At 37.0% G+C, this 15477-nt stretch overlaps 1 protein-coding gene across 1 annotated transcript; it reads right to left on the bottom strand.

Moving 5' to 3' along the window:
• Positions 1–2421: 2421 nt before the first annotated feature.
• LOC118226570 (inositol monophosphatase 1-like) lies at positions 2422–8223 on the bottom strand. The gene is made up of 9 exons (XM_035416327.1): positions 8073–8223; positions 7002–7086; positions 5819–5952; positions 5570–5674; positions 5235–5280; positions 4992–5100; positions 3350–3458; positions 3113–3264; positions 2422–2913 (listed from the first exon to the last, which is right to left on the bottom strand). Exons 2-9 carry the CDS (start codon positions 7062–7064, stop codon positions 2792–2794), a joined length of 840 nt encoding a protein of 279 aa, XP_035272218.1. The 5' UTR covers positions 7065–7086; positions 8073–8223; the 3' UTR covers positions 2422–2791.
• Between the last annotated feature and the right edge of the window lie 7254 nt (positions 8224–15477).

Here is a 15477-nt window from a genome sequence, read left to right as displayed (position 1 = left end):
AATTGCAAAATCTCAGCTCACAAATTAAACAAACTATATTCTAACGCAATGCTACCCACTGTTTCCTAAAGTATTTACTGTTACTAGGCCCTGTGTTTTTTCATCTTGCTGAACGTGGTCAATTTATGTGTAACATCAAAGTGTGAAATGGCAATTATTTACGGTAGAAATAATCTGCAATTCAGCAGTTACACTTAAAAAGGAAAAATGGCTACACCATTTGTTAGAACAACTGCCTGCATCCAATGCTGCTATTATTATTATTATTATTATTATTATTATTATTATTATTATTATTATTATTACTTTGTTTAGAAAACTGTGTTCACAATTTTTTTTGATTGTAAAATTAATTATTATTTACCTAAATTTTATCTGACCCAGAAACATACAGTACATTACGTTTGTAAGATAAAATATAATACTCTGAAAAGTGCCAGACTGTCAGTGCTCTATAGGTCTGGAGCTGCCAAGCCGTAACTTGGTGGATGGCATCCAAATTTTCCCAATATTATATAAAGAGCCACAGCTGATTAGCAAACACACAAATATATGAGAGGCACGGCGATAGCACTGTTCACAATTCAAGTTGGATAAGTTAAATTGTGAAAAGCTGTATAAGCTTTGCATTTATATAGCGCTTTTATCCAAAGCACTTTACAATTGATGCCTCACATTCACCAGAGCAATTAGGGGTTAGGTGTCTTGCTCAGGGACACTTCGACATGCCCAGGGTGGGGGATCGAACCGGCAACCCTCCGACTGCCAGACAACCGGTCTTACCTCCCGAGCTATGTCACCCCTGCATAGCTAAATACTGCAATTTGTTTAAAAAATCAATTTTATTCTTTCTAATTTTCAATGGCATCTCTTCTACATCACTATACTTGGTCATATGATGCTTTCACATTTATCTTATTTTTCACCATTTTGTGAAATTGTGACGTAAGCACAAGCTCATACAGTGTAGTTATTTAAGAATAGGATGATCCATCCTCTACAATGTAAATTTATTCTGTGTGATGCACATTTACGCCACTAGGGAGAACTCTCGTCTTAGATATTGTCTCTATGGCTTAATGTTACCAATAGGGTCCAGGGAGCAGGAGTAGCAGTGCACAGTGATTGTGATTTGTAGAGTTAAGAGACTGAAGACTCATACTGACCTCAAGTTCCAAGTTCAATATTTTAGAGGAAGGCTCTGTATATTCACCACCCCCTTCACTGGACTTAAAGAATGCCCAAAAAAGCTACTTTTTGGATCACAGGTGCATCTACCACCCCTCTATGTGTATGTACTATGCTACATTACCTTCCCAGGTATGTGTACACAGCTAATCTAACAGTTTACAGGATCTGACTTTCGTAGGATTTGATTATTTAAGATTATCGCCTGGATTTAGTCTTGGTTCTTATTCTGACTTAAGTAAATACAGGAATTACATATTTTCTTCATTGACTTGCCATACTGTGATGGTGGGACAAAAAAATATTATTTTTACTTTAAATTGTTAGTCAAGCATAAAGACAAATATGATTGAATCCCAGCATCAGTATTTTTCATATGAAATTGTAAAGATGCTGAATAGCTTTCATTTACATATGAAACTGTTGATTCACACTATGTACAAATCCTGTCACACACTTCTACTTGCATCATACACAAGTCCAGTTATAATTTCATATTCTCCCTTAGACCATTTTGACTAAAGCCACAACACAACTGCTTTAGCAAAGGTTATTGAGCAAATATGGTAATTTGTGTAATACACCTTCCTCTTTCCAGCTCCTGTGGTCTTCTTTGCAGCTGCCACAGTACTAAACTTGCTTTTGTACCCTAACCATTAATTTAAACATGAAGAATTCATTGAGCTATATCATGACTGTGCATGATTGCGTTGTGTAAAACTGTGTACATCAAAATGTCATTCAGCAAAAGCATGTTTGGTATAAGGTAGAAGCTTAATGCATCCAACCTTTAGTTTATACAATCCCCAAATACTTAAAAAAATTTTTTTTTTTTATTTAGCCTGTATTCAACCAGGAAAATCTAGTTATCCGGACTTAGCTAAAGCAAGACCAGGTTAGAATTTAACTATTATGGTGACAATTTCTTAACATTTTAGCAAAGCATATCAATCAAAATGATACCCTATCTCCTCAGGGTAATTACTTGAAGGTAGGCCCTACAATGTTGCAAGCATTGGGAAATGTGCAGATCTTTTCAAACTAAACCTGGGAAATACCTGTTATGACCACGTAGGCACTCCCCTTATTGAAGCATCCTTATTTGTGACATTGTTTTGGCACTACTACATAAGCAATTTGACTCTACCGTGTAAATATCTTGGGTTTAAAGTCCTTAAGGAGAATGGAGGACAATTAATCCCCTCTAAAAAATGGAGAATTTGGAGTCAGAGAGCTATTAATCTCATAATGCATTGCTCCATGGAAAAAACATAGCTGTTCTTAACATTTTAACATTTAATACATTTTGGTCACAATGAAGTTATAAAAATACAAACGTCTTCCATGATTTCACACTCATTTTCAAAAAAGTACAGAATTATATAATGGTGGTTCTTCTACAAATTACAACAGAAAGGACCGTGGTAAGGCTCTGGACAAACTCGTTTTTTCTTTATCTTTCAATTCAGACATATTTGTGTTTAAACTTTCTCATTACTGGCATAGCATAATAGTTTGTATTATAGTATATTATAAAGGTAAAAACATACAAGAAATACACAGTATCAAACTGCTTCTGAAAAATAATTAGAATGTAAACTCCTCATTTTTTAACAACATCGTCTCTTTCAGCGGGAAATATTTCAATCTCCTTAATGATACGTTCGGCAATCGTTCGGTTGTTTGCTGACACCATTCTTCTAGACATCAAGTCAAATGGCCCTCCTGGAAAATAGAGTTTAGAATGTTTACATCGTCAATTATTTATTACAACTAAAATAAATAATTGGTGGTAACTAAAATAAGTGTTCTCAACATTGTTACTCTGATAACTAATTTTGAAATCTTGTCCATACATCATCCATATAAAAACACTAGCTAGTCATGCCCCAACTGAACCCCCAACTTCAACGTATTATCTTACCATCTACATCCATCAGAACACCCCCTGCCTCAGTAACAATGACAGCCCCAGCAGCAATGTCCCAGCAGTGGATTCCAATCTCAAAGAAGGCCTCGACTGCTCCCGATGCCACCATGCACATGTTGGTGGCTGCTGTGCCCGATCCACGCAGCCTGAATAGGGAGAGAGGTACTGGTGAGGGAGAGGCACTGATGAGGGAAAGAGAGAACACCTACAGATCATGTTTCTTTGGCCTACCCATGGACTGGGATGCACAGGATTTTCTGCATTGTGGAGAAGATCTTGCTGACAGTCTCATGGTCTCTGTTAGAGCCCAGCTCACTGATGATCATGGATCTTTCCATTTCTACAACAAAACACAAGGTGACAACAGCGATATGAGTTCATGTAGTGTACACCTCTCCACGTATTTACTGAATTTCCTACATATGATTTCAGGGAATGCAAAGACAAAAGAACAAGTGGTAAGAGTGGACGTGCAAGTTCTGTATCTGCACTTACATGAGATGAGCTTAATCCAATAATGATACTGTTAGTCATAACCGACTTTAGCCAAAATTGGTTGGACATGTTCTTTCCTCCTGTGCTATGTCCACATCTACCACAAATAGCACCTACATTGTAAATTATAATTTATAATAATTTACTGAATGTTTGCATGCAAATGTTAAATACCGAGTCAAAATTACTTGATGAGGCATCACTTGCTGTCATAACACTATTATAACAGTTGCAGAAGAAATACTGGAGGCAGAGAAGCTGCATTTATTGGTAAATATCCTAAGTTTGTTCTTCATTGTTTAGCATGCAACGGACATCACATGCTTTGGAGAGGAGCACATGCTTGCCCATTCTCTCCTGATTTGACGACAGAAACACTGTACTCTAATCCCAGATTAGTTGACTTTACTAGAAAATTGTAAACGTGTTGCCTTAGACCAAGTTTTTACATTTGGTGAAACATAACTGGTTAAGCAGTACATACTTAATGTCTAAATTGAATAGAGTAGACATTTTAAGTTTAACACACTAAACATTAGTAAACATTACTCAAAATCATTAGTTAACATAAATCATTTATTTTCTACAAGCTGCCACACCACTAGGGCACTCCACAGTTCATCGAAGCCACGCCTCATCTCCTGACTGCAATGGGATCTGGAGATGCTCCAACACAAGTCTACAGGAGGAGAGGCAGAAACACTAACCACTGGACTAAAAATGATTTCACCGTTAGTGGAGCAGTTAGGCTGTCACTTTGGTGGGCTGCAATGCTACAATAATCTACTAAACAACTAAAACATCTATAAAAATTTAAGATTAATTGCACCTTCAACTGGCTGTGGTAAGAACAAACAAACAAAGAAAATCAGTTAACATGAGTGTAAGCTGATTGGTCCATTTTTGTGCTAATGGAACATTACTGTATTCTGGATTACAGTAAAGGATGATTGCTGAAATATTTCATGAGCCTTAAACAATTCACACAATACCTATTGTAAATCTACAGCAATGGGCTGTATACAGCACCAACAGAAAGTACCGTTCACAATACTTGTAATATTGCTTGCAAAACAAGTAAAATTCCTAATAGTGCATTTAATTCAGCTTAATTGCTATTTATTTTAAGCTTTTTCATGCAATTAACCAGCCTCTGTCTGTTCAGTCTGTGATAAAGCTGGTCCAGCTAGTTTAACTTGGTTTTGGAGACAGTCAAGCTTTCCAAAAGATGGTTGAGATAGCAAGAGAGACTATCACCAATTTCCAGATGGTATCAAGCTAGAGCAGAAGTTGTTTTTCCGGTGGATTGCATCTTAGGCTGTTAGCTAGAATTTTCACGAGGGTGGTAAGGAATATAGAAGGAAATACACTCTCTCACCTTTTCTGTCAGACACCTCCAGCTTTTCTCCATCACAGTAGGCCCCTTTCCCTTTCCTACCAGTGTACATCTTATCCTCTACGCAGCTGTACACCACACCAAACTCCAGCTGAAATTACAAAAAAAGTTTCAATATTTCAAAACATAATTCACAGGATCTTAATGTGCCACAGCTTCCATACAATGTGCTATATATTACTATGGAGAATATTTTTCCATGGTCTGTGATAAATGTGCACTCACCTCTTTGTTTACTGCAAAGCCAATGGACACCGCAACAAATGGGAATCTGCCATTGAGTCAAGAGCGATTATACAGTAGAATCATTAGAAATAAATTTCAATACTCAAAAATAATAAACTGAGGATACTTCAAAAAAAAAAAAAAAAAGGTAGTTGAATATACATTTATGCAGATTTGGAAAAAAAAAAAAACCCTGAACATTTGGGAAACAGTCATTGAAATTGTTTATTTCTGGTTGAAATGGTTAGCAACTGCAAAATCATTTGATATAGGCATTATTTTCATAGCTAAATTTATTTTTAATGGCCACGCCTATATTAATGACATTGTCATACCCATGTACAAAGTTTGTGGTGCCATCCACTGGGTCGATGATCCAGGTTGGGTTGTCAGTCAGTATACAGGGCTCTCCAGCAGCTACAGACTCCTCCCCAATGAAGCTAAAATGAAAAGAGTGAGATAGCAGGTCATAGGTCAATAAAATCAACATTGGTACAGAGACCTGAAAAGGGACACCAGGCATATGTCAATCATCTCTCTGTTACACAGATGCATGGGTGGTGGAGTCCTGACTTTAGTCTCACCTGTGTGTGGGGAACTTCTCCTTGACATAGCCGATGATCAGCTTCTCCACCCTCTGGTCTGTCTTGGTGACCAGGTCCACAGAGGAGCTCTTGGTCATGACCTTGACTTCATTCTGCAGAGCATCCCTGATAACCTATAGGAAATAATAAAAAGAGCTACAGTCTTATTATGCTTTCAGTAATACGTCTAACAGAACATGTGAATTCCATTTTCTTTCATACAGCCAACATGAAAATAAGGTTTTTTTACGTTGCTAATGCCGTAAAATAATTTTAATATGCCCATGTCTATATGGGTTTCCTCCAGGTACTCTGGTTTCCTCCCACATTCCAAAGACATGCAGGCCAGGTTAATTGGGGCGTCTAAATTGCCAGTAGTATGTGAAGGAATGGAGTAGGTGAAGAATGGTGTTGGTGATGGATTGGCAACCTTTCCAGGGTTTCTTCCTGACTCTCACCCAGTGCATGCTGGGATAGACTCCAGCCCCTAATGACCCTGACCAGGCATAAGCGGGTAAGATGGATGACATGTGGAATGACCATGAGCAGAAAGCACTGTTCATAGTTCTCCATTCCTAGCCACACCCAGCTACACCCATTTAAACCATGGCAAAACAGGATTTTTGCCTGACTTTTCACAGAATTGTTTAATGAGCACTGAAATAGACTCATTGATTATTCATAGTGTCTGGCTGCATAGGAGAAACTTTTCATCACTCTAGGTCACAAGCCACACCAATTATGTATGCCACATTTTTCCACACTTAATTATAACTTTAGAAATCACCCACTCATTAATTTGACACATTTACCAAGCATGGACTGCAAACATGCAAACTTTCAGTCTAGGTCTCTGACCTTTTTTAAATGCAGAGTTAATTCAATTAATATTTAGAACAGTTTTCAAATAATATACCAAGATTATCAGCCAGTAAGCTTGGCGACACGATGATTGCCTGCAACCACTGCCATATTCAGTTACCAGTGATTTCAGACTCTAAAGAATGTACATTTCCTGAGAACCCTAACTTCACACAAACAGAAACAGATGGACATATAAATACTGAATGTATTATCTTCAAATGAATTTAGCCTGTTGTATTCTTGTCTGAAGACTACAGGATGTCATGATAATCCAAAAAGTATTAATACTTTGAATATAAAAAACAGCAGTTACACTCACCTGTCCTGCTTTCCTGGCCACAATTATAGCATGCTCCATTGCTTCTTTCCACGGGTCAGCCATTGCTCAGAAAGGTACTTGTATCCTGCAGGTTTTTAAGAAATAAAAAATACATAAAATTATACTTCATGCATTTTAAAATACAAAGGGTGTTTGAAACCACCATATTTGTTACATAATTTGAGAAAATGTGTAGACACACCCTTTAAATCCAGTTTCATGAAGCCCTATACTCCTAACCAATTCCTCTTAAGGAGACACGAAAAGCTTTGGCACGATCCAAATAAAAGGAGAATATGTTGCATAATAAGGCATTTCCTGCTGGTATCTGGAATCTAATTTGGCAGTACACTATTATTTGGCAGTACACTTGGTAATAGTTTTTTTTTTTTTTTTATGAGAACCACTCCACCCCAATGCTCCAGGCATGTCCATGCTATTTTTAAAGCTTGGAAATCTTCGTGTGGGCGGAATTTCCACAGAATTTAGTCAACAATTAATAAAAATTGCACATCATTAAAATATAGAACACACACAGTAAGACATTGGTAAAGACAAACGGGCCAATAGCCTAATAAAAAAAGTATACAGAATACTGTATATCCTTCAGAAACAAACTCAAATACTCGTCGTGAAATTAACAACTGAATTTAAATCTCTTGATAATTTCACATGATAAAATAGGACAATATCCCGTTTTATCATGTGAAAGTCTGCCATGTACCATTTCATGTTCACATGATTAGACTAATCGTGACCGACTCTAAATAATGTCTTAAAAACAAATAGCACACACTGCATGGCAGAAGGATGCCTGTAGCAATAATAACACATTTTAGTCTATGTATGAAGCGATTTTGATCAGCTCAGAGATCTGCGCAAAATTACAAGTTAAGCACCCTACCTTATTTTCTCCGTTTATCAGAATGGCTTTTCGAGCCATTTTGTTCAAAACGGAACATAGAGTATGATAAATGTAACGATTAAAATAGCAAACGGCACCAATTCTACTAGCTGAGTATTACTGTGCGAAGCTGTTCAACCTTCTGAAAAAGTAATGTTGCTACGTACCTCAGTTAAAGATGCACACCGGCCAACCGTATTTCTCTGTTTGGTGAAGTATACTACAAATGCTCTGTCTCTGCAAACCTTCAAATGGGCTACTAGCCCTAAGTGATGAGGCAAAATAAGTAGTAGACAGGAGCTGATGCGCATAAAGGAAAATTACCAGACACCGCCCCCGAAAATTTCAGCATGGGCATTTCACACTACCGGTTTTTGTTTCAAAAAATTTTTTTTTTGATTTTAACAAGCCGGCACAAGAAAATGGAAAAATACTGTGCTGGGCTTTGGGTAGAAGTTGGCTATATTTTACAGATTGTACAGGCTCAAGCACCTTTCCTAATAAGAAACATGATTTCTTTTTTATTTTATTTATTTTGCACTGTTTATTCAAGCTATGGCTCTCCTGTTACATGCGGCTTTTTTCTTTTCAAAGTTGTAGCCCAGTTCTCAATAGCTATTCCCCATTCATGTTTTACTTTCCTGGTAGTTTCCTCATAGTCACTACATTTTATTTAATCCGTTCTTTCCGAGATTACCGACAACATTTGTTGGCATAACAGGAAATTTTGGCACACTATTTCCTATATAGCACAGAGTATATGCTAAGAATTAGGGCATACTCAAAGGTGCTTGAAATATGTAAATATTGCCTGACAGCATTCCGTGGTTTTTGATAGACATACTGACCCGGTAATCAGAAATATAGTTTGTGGGCTCTGAAGTCCCCTGAACAGTAAGAGAGCAGATATTTAACACAGTACTAATGCACATCACTGATGCAGCGAGGAGTGCAATGAGTAAGGCTCTCTTAATTACAAAGTTGTCGGTATTCTTGTTTTGGTTGGTAGGCAATGATTGTTCCAATGTACTTCCCACTTCCTGTCTCTCAGACAATAGTGTGTTCCACCCCTAGTTCTGCTGGATTGTATTCTCTGTATTTGGTAGTTGTTTTAAAAGTCCCTTGGTATTCAAAGTAGGAAGGAAACATTAATGGTCAGCAGCACTGTGCAAGTACAAGAAGCAGCAATTGTCCTTTTCAGTTCTTTACACAAATTCCATTAATTAGACCTTTGTTGACTCTGTTGGTTATGTAAAGCTATTGCAATAGATTAGTTACAATTTGCCTTGTCAAAGCCCTGACTTCAAGTAAAATATATTTTATAAGTATTATCAAAGTATACAGATTGCATGCAGAAAGATACCTAAATGCTTTACAGAGAGAGCACAATCCAAATTTTTCCACTAGGCTTTATGTTATTAAGGTAAGAGCACAAGCATCCTCTTTGCGTAATGCGTGGCATTCTGTACATTAGCACATATGTGGGTGGACATGTTTAACTCAAATATTCAGTGACTTGTGATGTAATAAACCACTGTTCTTAAAGTGATACTCCCCATATACATGAAAGACAACTCAGACTAATATTTCGACAGCACAGTTTTGGTTTCATCAAGAGTAATGTAAATTCTGAAATTATTATCCCTGCTGAGACCAGAATCCTGAAAGGTGTACACATTATTCGAGATAAAAGAGATAATATATGGCACATGATTATATGGAAAATTTTGCAGATGGGGGCAAAATTGTACCATTAGCGTGGCCAGTACTCACACTCGTGACATCAAGTCACATTAAGCATTCATTGTGGATCAAGGCATCAAGGCAAATGTTCAACACTGCATTCACTGGAACTCACCACAAGAAATGCAATAAATGTAATATTCATATAACATTAATTTGGGACAACCTTTGGTGACAAATGCTATTTACAATTGTTTTCTCTAAAAAAAATGTTTTGCTGAAATGTGTAGTGATTCTACTGGAATAGGGATCATTTGCATACAATTCCAAGAACCTAGTGTGCTGAACATTGGATTCTGTGCACAAAAACGTTAACAGTAGGAACGTAATACATTTTAACAATGTACTGAAGTCTCACCAAATGTTTGCAGTCTTGTAAAAGACAAATAAAACAAGGCCAAGCAGAGAAAAAGAGCTTGTCAAATATATATTAAAATGTACAAAGTGGTGGATATTTCTGAAATGATGCTACTGCAGCTGAAACAAAGAAAAAGGAACATTTTCTTTTTCTATAGTCTGAAAGAACTTGAGTTGGTATGACTCACCCTAACAACTGAAGTCCTATTATGTCATTGCATTCTTGTGACCTGCTCCAACAAGTGAGGGTGGGTACAACCAGTCAAGAAGAGATAAAATACCTCAGCTTGAGAATGATGAATAGTTATGTAGGTGAGTCACATTATGTTTAATGTATAGGCCTATCTCTAATGTCCTCAAGAAAATTTAGTTACATTAAAATATCTGGTTACATCTAGTCGAGGCCTCATTTATAAAAATGTTCTTGGATTTAAACTGAAACGTAATCATAAGATCTTTGGCCCAGGTTGTGCTTTTGCTTGATTTATAAAAGCAACTTAAATCCAAAAAGGTTGCTTATGTTTATTTAAAGTGGCATACCTGTGTCGTACACATCCATGAAATATTAATTTCAAATGAACTTCAATTTGAACTAACATGAACGTGCTTTCAGCTACAATTATCCCATCTTGTGACATCTTGTGAATTTCAACATTTCTAGCACATTTCACACCTAAAATTGACTATCAATTAAATGTTATTCGTAAAGCGGGAACAAAGCCAACTTTGGGCATTCGTGCTCAGCACTTAAATGTGCAGTACCTCACATAACCAGCAGGAATTAACTTCCATCTAGTATAAAATTTCCATAGAGATATGATCATATTCACTTAAAAATGGGATTTTATAAATAGCTATTTAGTCAAGATTTTCTGTGTAAGCCACTATTTAAGATACAATTTTACCGTAAGACCATTTTAAATCTGTCCAGCAGGAAATTCTGTTATGCTGGGGCATATTTGTGAAATGTATCATTTGTTATTGAGTATAAAGTGTTATTTTTGTTGCATCCATTGAATAATTATTTAAGTCCCCATATGTCTTTACTTGCCATCACTAGTCTGAGAGACTTTCCAAGGATGAATTTTCCAACAAAGAGGACAACAGTAGGATGATGAGCAGTTCAGCCATAAATTCCATATAAAGGCATTTACATTTGCTACAACATAAATGTTTAGACAGTCTGGTTAACTGTAGCTACTGTGTCAGTTATGCTAAGAATATACATAAAATAAATACAAATGTCCCACATTCATATGCATGGGTATTACTACTAAGTAAGTGAGAGCTTTCCAGATTTCTTGGTGTATTTTGAAACATGTTCTTTAGCCGGGGCCCAGTAGATTGTTGTGTAACATTACTAGGGGAAGACAAGTTACATACATGATTTTGGTAACATCCTCTAAATAGCAAACATTTCAAACTATTCCTCTCAACCATCTTTTCACCTCTCACCCCAGCCATTGGATTTGGGGTGGTGACAGAAAAATAGCTACAAAAGACATAATTTGTATGAATAGATGTGACCTTACCTAGTGATCAAACTGCACATTTACCATAAACTATTCATTTAAACTACCATGAGGTTATTTGTTAATATGTATAGTGATTAACAACAGCGTTGTTGCATGATTAAACTTATGAGTATTTCATAAAGATTATTTTCTTTGGTTGTTAGAAGTTAAAGCAGTAAGGATGTGCATTTTATGCAATGCTAATTTAGCAAAAGGCAGAATCTGTTTCCACTAAAATAAGAAAGGAACATTAAAAGATTTAATTGGTTTATTGGTTTAATTTGATCAATGTTTCACATGGTTATATGTTGGACTGTAAAATACTCACTAGCTAAACCATTATTTAAAATACTCAACTGTCAAGGCCATACCAGCAGTCAGCCGTCATGCATTCCTCCGTCATGCTCAGTGATGTATTGTACAGTCTGTACTAAATTCAAGACTGTGGAGTAATAGCACTTCCAGCTGAACCAGGGCGGTTTAGCAATCAGAGTGCCAGAGGTGTGTAAAGTCTAATAACTTGATCTTTTTAAAAAATTCAGTCATTTAATTGAATGGATCAATTGGGTGGTAAAATAAGTCATGACATATCAGTGACTTGGTTTAAAGAAAAATGGGTTATTTGTTTCTGCACAACATGAATATTAAAATGAAAACCAAGACAGAACTGAGAGAAAATAAGGGCTTTTAAAGATAAATAAAAATGTTAGTTTGAGCAGAGTTAGCATGTATTATTTGTGATCATTGTGCTTTCATGTGTTTGAATGGAAGAGATAACCCAACCCCCCAGGGATAAGGCACATCGACCTCAGTACAGGTTCAGACAGTGTATAATGACTCTTGTTACACATTGAAATGACTCCACAAGGTACATGTTACAACATCTTCCGTTGCTATACTGGGCATATTGTCTTGGAAGACAGCCCCAGACCTATGCTATTAACAGTATTTTTCCAAACCAACGTCAACAAAAAATGGTCCAGACAAATTGTCATAGACCACTACAATGTCTCATTCCCATGCCTGAATGCACAGTTGAAACAAAAGTCGGCATGTTTGATTATACTAAAACCTTTTTTTTCATTCCTATCACATATTCATTGGCCTGAAGAGTACTCATAACTTTCAAAGTCCGTAACAACTTGGCCTCCTCATGTATTTGTGACCCATTAACCCCACACTCCCCATGCTGTAGAATCTACTCATTTTAGTGTCCTCACTGTCTCTCCTTTTAGTCTGTGCTCAGTGGGGGAGGGGGGAGGAGGGTGGGGGTCCTCCTACACCCTATACTGTGACACAGTCATCCACCTAATGATAGAAAATCTCAATCATTGTACTCCTAAATCCAGACTGAAAACTCCCTATTTAAGAATTGTATTTTCCAGGCTTTCTGTATTTCTGCATGTATTGAGACAAATATACAGTTTACTTGTCACACGCCAGCATGACACCCATGGGAGGGAGATGCGGTAGTTCTGGGAAACACCGTTGGTTGCCACATGGAGACAGAGGACACCAACACAAACACGAAATGAAATAAGCAAACACCTTCACCCTTCCCCTTCACGGGTTCCAGGCAAAAACAATAAACTAAAATAACTGCGCCTATTTTTTAGCAGTTGTTCACTTACATTTTGTTGTGCTCAGACAAACATGCAAACAAAGAAACTAAATAAAGGAATGCACTCTCTAGGTGTGTGTTCCTGGTCTCGGCCCTGAATTGTGGAGAGGAACACATCTTTGAGCACCTGGGCTGATTAGTTAACACAACCCAGGTGCATGTGCTCTCTCCACCAGCCGGTGCAGAGACCATTCCGGTTCATAGTCGGAACAAATGCCACAATACTATATACCCTGAGATGATCATTCAGGAACAGCACAGTATGATTCATTGAATATTATTGTTTGTAAATATTTTACTGAGAATGCTATGAATTATAAAGGTTTTTATTTATAAAAATGTGTAACAAGAAGAAACTGGGAACAAATAGAATGTTGCTTATTCTGTATGTTGAAACATCCATTCCAGAATGCATTGCTGATTGATGAAAGATGAAAACCATATCCCATGAGTACCATATAAATTACAACTGAATTTGCAATTACCATGGTCTTTAGCTTTGTATAAAATACAACATAGACCCAAGCAAATTTGTTATACTCTACATGACTGCCAATTAGTATAGCTTATATAATGTTTGCCTAATCAACTATGACAACTCCATTTGTACAGTATACATAAAATTTGATGAGCTATGGTAACTATTAATTACAACTCTGTGTCCAGGCTATTTTATGTGAATTGACTTTGGTAAAGACTTTCCTCCACGGTTCTGCCTCAATTGGACACATTTATGTCAATCAGAATGTGTGACCACAATGCAATTTGCTTCATTCTGGCACATACAAAAGAAATGAGGCAACAACTCAGAATCTTTCTTATTGCTTCAAACTTATATTTAAGTTATTTTTGGTTGGTATCATCAGATTTTGATGCCATTGATTAGAGGCATGCTTTTGCTCATATTTTTTCTTTTGCCAAAATCCTCATTGGACTCTGGTACTTATTAAAAATGATTAATTCATTTTAACTGATTTGTGTTTCACGGATTAAAAGCATTGATTGGTAGATCCTATAATGTGATTGAAGGCACAATACCTCCACCTCCACATGGGGACCAAGCAACCTCACTCTACTATTGCTAGTTAAACCCTGTTAAAAACCTGCAGTTGAATTTGCCTTGAAAACTTAATAGGCCAATCTTGCAAATATGAAATGGAATACAGTTAAAAGCACAGAGTGTTACCACAACTCACTGGCCTGCAAGTTTAAGAGCACAGAAAAGTACATTTCATGGTTAGGTTCATGGCTGATGTGATCAAGACCATTTATGGCAGGATCTTAAACAACTGGCAAACTAAGGGTCCCTTCTCAGTCAGAAGCTTAGGTAAGGAAATACATGAGGATCACAGTCAATTGCAGAGTAGCCAGTAGATGGCAGCCTTCAGCAAGGAAAATACCATATAAATTTTACAAATTTGCATTTGTATTGAAAATAGTGATATTTATCATTTATTTTAGCTGAGCATGTAATGAGAGGCACAAATGTTGCTCATTAAAAATTCATTACTAATGGCATGCCTATCCTTGCATAGTATTTCCATTAAAAGTTTCATTGGAAATGAATTAGTATTTCCATGGGCAGTTTCAGACCTGTGGCCTCTGTTGGCTTGCACTAATATTGCCTAATACCAGGACATGTCCACAGCTGCTGTCACTACTGATTGAACAATGCTCTGGTCACCTCTGTTACAGTTTATGCACTCTATATCAGCCACCATAGTGTATCTCCTTAATGACAGCATATGACTCCTTTTCTTTTCCATGGATTGGGATCTTCGTCTGAGTCATCACTGCCAGTTCATATCACTCTATCCCAATCTCAGTCACCACCAGGAACTTGGAGATATCAGCCAGGGATCGAATGATGACTTGCCATTTGAGAAGCACTTGCTGGTTAAGGGTTTCTGTAGTCAGTCTGAATTTGTCACAGTGGTGTGCTAATGTACCTTAGCGTCCTGAACAGATGTACACAGAAGAAGGTGATGTTGCACAAAGTGCCCAATCGCCTCAGGGCATAGTAGTTTATGTTTTCCTTCCCAGGTTTCTGGCCCTAGTTAAAATAACTATAACCTCAGAGTGCTATTAGTGCTATTGGATTTGAGTGCTGCATTTGTAGCAGTTGATCAATCCATTTTATTTAATAGATTAAAAAACTGGGTCAGCCTATCTGGCCCAGTTCTAAATTAGTTTGCATCGTACCTGCAGGGCCAGAAATGCTATGTCTCTCTCTGCAGTTACAGCTCTGAAAAAGTTGACATTATGTGTGGGGTCCCACAAGGGTCAATTTTAGGGCCACTGTTATTTTATCTATACATGGTCCCTCTTGGGTATATT

The sequence above is a fragment of the Anguilla anguilla genome, chromosome 4 (genome assembly GCF_013347855.1).
Source record: "Anguilla anguilla isolate fAngAng1 chromosome 4, fAngAng1.pri, whole genome shotgun sequence".
Classification (NCBI taxonomy): domain Eukaryota; kingdom Metazoa; phylum Chordata; class Actinopteri; order Anguilliformes; family Anguillidae; genus Anguilla; species Anguilla anguilla.
The sequence above is the reverse complement of the archived record's forward strand: the minus strand, read 5'-3'. Positions and strand labels throughout refer to the sequence as shown.

What these genes read in the sequence shown, in the direction of transcription:
- LOC118226570 (XM_035416327.1), bottom strand. Translation starts at nt 7,064, where the DNA reads ATGGCTGACCCGTGGAAAGAAGCAATGGAGCATGCTATAATTGTGGCC. An exon ending in GCTTTGCAGTAAACAAAGAG is followed by an intron (nt 5,101 to 5,234) that starts GTGAGTGCACAT and finishes TTGTAATTTCAG; the next exon opens with CTGGAGTTTGGTGTGGTGTA. An exon ending in TGTTCTGATGGATGTAGATG is followed by an intron (nt 2,914 to 3,112) that starts GTAAGATAATAC and finishes TCTATTTTCCAG; the next exon opens with GAGGGCCATTTGACTTGATG.